We start from the raw sequence: 8174 nt of genomic DNA on the forward strand, positions 1-8174 counted from the left end.
AGCGCAAGTACATTATTCTCCACCATTCATTCGGCTCAGTACTTTTCAATCGGTCATTAACCGGTGCTGCGTGCAAAACCACATACCTTTGCAAAATATGATATTTTGCATATGCAAAATTACATACTTTCCAAAAGTATGTAGTTTTGCATATGCAAAATTACATATTTTCCAAAAGTATGTAGTTTTGCATTATGCAAAACTACATACTTCGGCAAAATATGTAGTTTTGCATATGCAAAATATCATACTTTACGGTCACTATGAAAAAATACAAGTTTTGCTGGGAAACCCCGTGCAGTTCGTGTTTGTGGATAAGGGCGCATGTCACAATGATTGGTAACTTATATTTTAAAAGGCAAAATATAGCGGACTGTGTTTGTAACAAATGAATTAGCAATATATGTATCTGTCTCCACAATCCTAAAGTATTAGGCTACATATAATATAAATTATTCTTTGAAAGTAGAGAATATTAGAACAGTGGCCGTATGGATCCATTCTGCCCCTAAAGCGGCCGATACCGAACAACACATAGGGCCTACACGGCCTTGACCTGCGGTTGTCTAAATTCTGAGGGATTTGCATGCTGGTCAGGTAGAAGATAAATAACAGAGTGGGCAGAGTGACCTTCAGCTTCTCCGTGTTTGGTCAGACCTACCGCATAGGCGTAGGCTACATGGGGTGTATCCTGCATAAATTAGTGTTCTTGGTCAAACCTGAGAGTAGTATACCTCAAACACATGTTTCACACTTTAATAAGTGTACGCTGCATGACTGTATGTTTCTGTTTTCAGGGATGATTATCCTAATGTCTAATAAATGATGAGGGACATTAATTTGGTGGTATGCACCCTTACAACACACATCGCGCGGTGTTTCTTTATGCAAAATAAAAGTTATGCAAAACATCATACTTTGTTAGTATGTAGATATGAATGCTATACCGGGTCATTAACAATCCCGTCCACCCCGTGTTCCACCCACACTCGGGTCCATCCTAAAACAACCATGTTAATACCTAGAAACATGACATGCCTTTTAGAATGCATCGTATATCAACTCATTTTTCTGAATGTCCTGTTCTTAACCTATCAATGCACTTTTACATTATTCGTTCATATTACAATGACATTCGCACAATATTTTTAATTCACAGTGGACTAGTTTGTACACCAATTGCAATAACGCACAAGCCTATAGGTAATGCTAATGGTAATAAAACAAAAGTCATATTATTTCACGACCTATTTCATGCCTCATGCAATGATAGAGTGAAAGTAGTCCTTCTTAATTCTTACCTTCGTATAGTTTCCTCAGAATTCAAACTCGGCCTTATTTCTTGAATTGAATTGTGCAAACGATAATGGATACTACGTCTGTAGATTACAATTACTGGCAGTGGACCAGACCAGTGGTATACAAATTATTGTTGTATTATAATACTGACAACAATAATGTAGTCTTAGAAAAAAAAACCCAACAGAAATAAGTGCACGTCCAAAAGGGCAAAATGTCAAACACTGGGGAGGGATATTCCTTGTATTCGATGATATTGCTAATTTATGTCCCTTTCATGCCACTTATACATGTATGTTTTGTTTTTGTTTGTAATAGAATAATTTATTGATACACAAATACAATTCAATACATTGTTAGATCAGCTGATTTTTACGTATTTTCATTTATTGATGCCCGTGTATTATTTTGTGCAGGGTATCCGATAAATGCAAGTAACCATATCATAAGGTGGTTTGCCTGGATTAAAGAAATATTTCGCATTTTAATATTAAAGCTTTTGCAGGAAGTAAACAAAATCAACAGACAGTAAATATTAAATTTCTGTCGATTATGAAGAGCTTATTTCCGAACCGTGTTAAGTCCACAAACACATGTTTCTGATTTAGCTGTGCGATATTGCAATGGGTTGTGATGCTATAATAGGTATTATAATTTCAGTTGAATGCACCATTACAAAGCAAACAGTGGATGGATGCACAGTAACAATACTGTGTGAGGCCTTTGGTTCCCAAATGAGAACAATAGTCTGCATATTGTTATGCAGCATTGTTATGGTAAATAATGGCTTGTTGATGGTACAACTCGTTGTTGCTAATGTCAAACTTGTCAAAGTAATTGTGATTGTATCACACAAGTAAATGAGAAACATGTGGTTGTGGACTTAACACGGTTTGGAAATAAAATCTTCATATGTTGTAAATAATGATGAAAGATGGAGTACCAACTGTAAATTCCGAGGTAGGAATTATTTCCTTGTGATTGGATCAAAAGTTTAAATCAAAATCATGGTTATGATTGTTTAATTTTAATTTTAAGACATTGGGTCAACTAATATTCATATCAATACCTTTCTTGTCAATAATTATACACCATTTGATAAAGATGCTCATAGATGTGCGAACGAAACAGCTGCCTCAACGCGTTGACGTCACTGCCATATCAAGGTGAAAAATGGTATAACCCATTTGAATCACCCAATAGCCCTTTCCCCTGTTCATTACCTTCTGTCTTATGTTCCCTCATATTGTATCATTTTGATCAACTCTTCTAATTCCGATAAGACGTATTGGCAACTCATGGGCGTCACGTTAAGGCAATGGAATTATTGTTAATGATATTAGAATAAACATAATATAAATATTTGATCTAACTATATTATAGCTAGATCAAATTTTAATCGAGATCATAAAGAAGAAATCCGGAAAAATTAGTCACGTTCATGAACCGTCCGTCGTAATGTCGCACAAATGTCCATTTCAACGTGGACCGTTTGTATCAAAAAGGCACATCGCAATGTCATTTTTATACTTCCGATCTCACATGCATTTCAATGCACAATCTGTACGAACATGACGAATGAACCGCGCGTATGAATGAAGTCAAATTTTCACACCTCCCTGTTGCGTTATTATTAGTGATTTCTTACAAACAAATTTTGTGCATTTTCAACGATGTCTCCACATTCATTTCGAACGTGATAATATTAAAAACTGGCTAAATACGCGACCTCGCTTCGACATGAGAGGTTTTGAATAGATCGACGGGCGTAAGATCACGGCGTTTGGGAATCGCAATCTCTCTAATATCATGAATACGATTCAATATATTGTTAGATTATGAACTACACATTTTTACCGTTAAGTTTGTGCCTAGTGTATATGATTTTGGAAAGAATGCATTCCAATGCATACTTTATGCAAGTAACCATATGGATGTGAGGTCGTTCTCCTGAATTAAAAAAACACCCCCACCCCACACACACACACCAAGCCTTCGTATTAGCAATAAAGCTTTTGCAGAAAGTAAAAAAACACAACAATAACAAACCAATAAATAATAATTAATGTCTTACCTTATATGTGAGTGTTTCATTTACACAATTACTGACGATTATAGTGTCATGGGTTACGATTGTTTTCTTCCAATTTTAAGACATTTTTGGTCATTTTCAAACCAATACCGTTGTTGTAAATAACTATATGTATTTCAGCATTACCTCACGCTATATATACATTCCATTTTAATATCCCCTTTCCTCTGTTCATTGTCTCCTTTCTTATAACCCTTCATATTGTATCATTTTTGTCTCTTCTAATTCCCGAAAAGCGAGTTAGCAAACTTTAATGGAAGCTCCGTTTACGTAGAGTAATGACCAAAAAAAGATGTCATTTGTTAATAATATTGAAATAATCATATAGGTGGATTATATTTTAATCGAGATCATAAAGCAGAAATCCGGAAAAACTGGTATACCGATTACTATCACTGTGAATAGTGCGTCCATTGTGAACAGCAAACTGAAGCCAAACCTGATCCCCGGTTGCCAGATTTAAGATAGCAGAATTGGCAGTGTGGTCATAATCACTATTCCCTCCTGTACGAGCATGAACACTCAACACGCGGTTGCCGTTCTTCGTCAACCAAATTACCGGATCTGTGTTCTGATAAACACCGATGGCAAACATGAACACATAGGTGCCAGAGACTTGGCAGGTGAACTTACTAGTCTCGAGGCTGAAATCACTGTTCAGATTTGTTGGAGTCTCTTGAAATGTGACCACATCACCAATATTTCCAGATTGACTGCCAGTTTTTATAGCGGTGAACGCCGACTTCCTACTGCGTCCTGATTCACCCTTATCTCCCTTTCTTCCGACATGTCCTGGTTGTCCATTTGCTCCGGGATCTCCAACAATTCCTCTTGGTCCAGTCTTTCCTGGAAGTCCCTGAACCCCGGAGGCACCCCTTTCTCCCTTTAGACCTTCTCCTCCCGGAAGACCGATTTGTCCGAGTCCAATGTCTCCCTTCTCACCCTTCACACTGACTCCAAGTTCACCTTTCTCACCCTTCATTCCATCTCTTCCTGGAAGACCGTTGTGTCCGGAAGATCCCGGTATTCCTGCTGCTCCGGGAATGCCTGGTAATCCAGATGCGCCTTGACAACAAAGATGGCAGCTATTCGTGGTTTGAGTAGCATCTTGTGGCTGCGTCCATACTATAGAACTGCAAGAGGCAGCCAACAGAAATATAACTGACAGCCACATATCTTGACAGAGTTCTGGAAACAAAAATAGATTCAAAGTTCACTGCAGTATTACATTGTGAAAATTCTCGTATATGATCATAATCATGATGTAAGATTAGTACCATGGTACATGTATAGGATGTGTTAGATGGATTGGTCGCTTGATTGGTATGATATGGGTTAATGAGGTTTTTTGGCATATCGAGAATAAGACGAAGCTTAGATTTGATTAGTTAAATACTATTCATCCGTGTGAAAGACTCCTTGGTATTTTGAGCATGCTTAGAACGCAAGACCCGTCATGCTTTGGTATAATAAACTGTGGATTGCAAAAGTAAGCTATACATTGACCTTCAACGTTTTACTAATATAATGCTTTGATGTCTTGTTAATCCTCTGTGGTACATACATGTACTGCGGCACTATCAGGTACCTTTACTATAACATGAATAATCATTGCCAGACAGCCTGTGCATTGTACTAAAGACAACATAATTAGAACGTCTTCTAACGTAGGCGCGACTTTGTCTTTACTTCACATGATAAAGTATACTGGGATTTTCAAAAAGCTTCCTTAACTAGGTCATGTTATCATTTGCAAGTCAAGTCGACTCAAATAAACAGAAGAAAACCCAGCTGGCAGTGGCTGAATGTATGTTAATCATGAAATCGAACACTAAAAGTAATCAAATAATCAATGGAATGCTTACCTTCACAGTTCCTCCAAAATTAAAACGATGACTTACAAGTATTTTGACCAGTACGTAAGTAACGTCAATGGATACACAGCTTCTACTTCGTGTGTGGATTTTGTTTACTGGCAGTGGTGTAGACAAAAATACATAACCTTGTTTCAAAAGCTCACTGAAATAAGTACACGTTCGAAATGGCAAAATGCCAAACCCTGGGAGGGAACGTTTTCACTCTTTTATATTCAAATATGTTGTAAATGTTGTATCTGCTTAGCATAGAATCTGGCTTTCAAAATAATGATAAAATTATTTTACTCAAACAAAGGTCACTGAAGGTGTACAGGGTGTCCCAAAAGTCTCTTTGCCATTTTGAACCGTCATTTTTCACTAGGATCGCCTTCTTTGCTAGAGAAATTTCTGTTATGATAGATTGAAATCATTTACATGTACTTCATAGAATGTCCAATCTAACAATTATATATTCAAATAACACCTTCACCCCAGGCCCAGGTCATATTGATGATGCACCATCTCAAGAAATCTAATATGACATTTTAATCTTTAGAAAATGGTTGTGTACACTTTGAAACATTTTTCAATGGAAAGCAATTGATTGTTTTCTTGGACTTGCAATTACAATAGAAGAACGACACCTATGCTCAATGACCTCCTCGTCAGAAGATAGCTTATACTGACTTGCTTTCTGAATAAAATCAAAGCGTAAGTTCACGTGCATTTCTTGGTGTTGTATGAGAGTTCTTATGAGGATTTGCAAATTTAGTGCTAGAAGCTACCGTAACTATGACCAATTGCCTTCAAAGCCCAGCTACAGCAACTAGGTTAAATACCACTAATTATGTATTACACGGGTTTCAATGGGAAAATGGCTAATTTCGGGTGGAATTTTCTCATATTCAAAACTTTCACAGTTAAATGCCACTAATATCAGGTGAAACTATATGATTTAGATGCCAAATGATCAAAAACTCAACATAGGTTGAGCTGAGACTTTTCTTGTTTTAACGCACTGAACCGTAAACACCATAAATTGGCAGTGGGCCCTCGAAGCTGAAAGTTACAATATGGTAGGGCGAATATTTACTAAAAACTGAAGCCGTGCGTATGTATTTTGGTACTACAACAAAAATGTCATATAATGAGAGAAAATATACCATTTTGATGCATCAAACTCTAAAAGGTACTTTTTTGGCTATATAACTTCATCAATTTCAGCGATTTTAATGCAGTCTTTTCAGATGCCATGCAAACAAATAGTTACTCGTCGTATTTCCATGTATCGCCCAGGCCTATTAGTGGTATGTAACCTATATATGCACAAAAGTGCTCCAATCTCGGGTAAAATGCCATGAATGTAAACATTTTACGTCTGTGGTATGTATAACCACTATTCAAGTAATAAAGTCAACTAAGCACACACACCCCTACCCGGTTCATTTTTGCCCACTTGGAGTGTTGAACTGTAAAGAATCAGTACAAGAACCAGAGGTTTTTCACTCTCTTGTATTCAATTATGTCTGACTTAGTGCGACGCTTATGACTAAACGAAAAGTGAAATAAGCAGATACCATTGAAATTCTAAATCAAATTTAACGCCAAAAACGAACTTTTATGCGGAAGTTTAAAAACAACGAAAATGCTAATCCCCTGTTTCACTTTTCTTTTAAATTGCTAAATGGAGATATTCGAAACCACCCGTAAATGTGGCGATTAGTATTTGAACACCAAGAAGTTAAAGTTAAAATTAGCAAGTAAAATCATGGTTTGGTGTCTTTATTTTATTTTGTTGTTGTTGCTTGCCATCAGTTTTTGATAGCACATTTGAATTTGAAATTGTAACTTATTCGCAATTGAGAACCTTATTAAAATACTCATATCACATGAAACCGAAAACGTTTTCGCAACATTTTCAAAAGGCCCCAAAAGGTTTTGTTTAAATGTCGGTCATAAAAGTTTTAAAATTTTTTCATAACATTTTCAAATCATTTTCAATGATTTTCAATGGTTGTCACAAATCATTGTAAGAAAGTGTTATTTTAGTGTTGATAAAAAAATCAAGTGTTTTAGAAGTTTGCAAAACTAATTTACAATTACACTTTGACAACATAAAAAGATAAAAGCTGCTTTTTATACGGAATGTTTTATAAAATAAATTTCTCATCGTTTAATCATCCCACATTTTAAGGTTATTAAAATATGTTAGTGCTATCTCTTAAGGAAAACAGTAGATGTGTATACAGTTTTGTTACCGTTACCTGTGTACCAAATCGTATTTGATTGTGGGATCATCTACAGAAATTTGAAAAACTTCAAATCCAGATTTTAATATTTTTTTAATGTTTAAGACACTACTGTTAACAGAAAAGAATATAATTATATACTGTAAATCCCTAGCTGTAACACTTTTTAAATACGTTATAGGTGTTTCGGATGCGTTTAGATAAAAATTCAAAGTACAGGGTGTCCCCCCAAAAAAGAGGCCCCTCATTGCGCCCTCTTTTTCGCCTATTTGTGAAAAGTTTATCAAATATATTTTGATATGTAAAGACACCTTTAATTGTTAGCTTTAATAAACCAAAACAATTATTTCAATCGGCTCACAACTTTCGATATGCCCTTTTAAAGAAAAGTATCCGTTTTTCACTCTGTCCACGGATAGCAAACAGAGTGGTTGGGATGGGTCATGCTGTTGAGTGGCCTGCAAGATCACCAGACCTCACACCACTTGATTTCTTCATTTGTGGCAAATTCCAAGATCTTTGCAAACGTATTACTGCTATATTCGCAAGTATCCGGCGCACAAGGTTGGTACGCAACGTAATTGATGCAATGAGGACTAGGGCTGAAACCTGTATTCGTCAAGGAGGCAACCAGGTAGAGGGCAGAGCAGCACAGTAAACTCACTTCAAAGAACCAAA

General features: G+C 36.3%; 1 protein-coding gene across 1 annotated transcript; it reads right to left on the minus strand.

Moving 5' to 3' along the window:
* Positions 1 to 2792: 2792 nt before the first annotated feature.
* LOC140148595 (uncharacterized) lies at positions 2793 to 5366 on the minus strand. The gene is made up of 2 exons (XM_072170603.1): positions 5257 to 5366; positions 2793 to 4579 (listed from the first exon to the last, which is right to left on the minus strand). The coding sequence occupies exon 2, from the start codon at positions 4563 to 4565 to the stop codon at positions 3732 to 3734; it is 834 nt and encodes a 277-aa protein (XP_072026704.1). The 5' UTR covers positions 4566 to 4579; positions 5257 to 5366; the 3' UTR covers positions 2793 to 3731.
* Positions 5367 to 8174: the final 2808 nt, after the last annotated feature.

This window comes from Amphiura filiformis, chromosome 3 (genome assembly GCF_039555335.1).
Source record: "Amphiura filiformis chromosome 3, Afil_fr2py, whole genome shotgun sequence".
NCBI lineage: Eukaryota > Metazoa > Echinodermata > Ophiuroidea > Amphilepidida > Amphiuridae > Amphiura > Amphiura filiformis.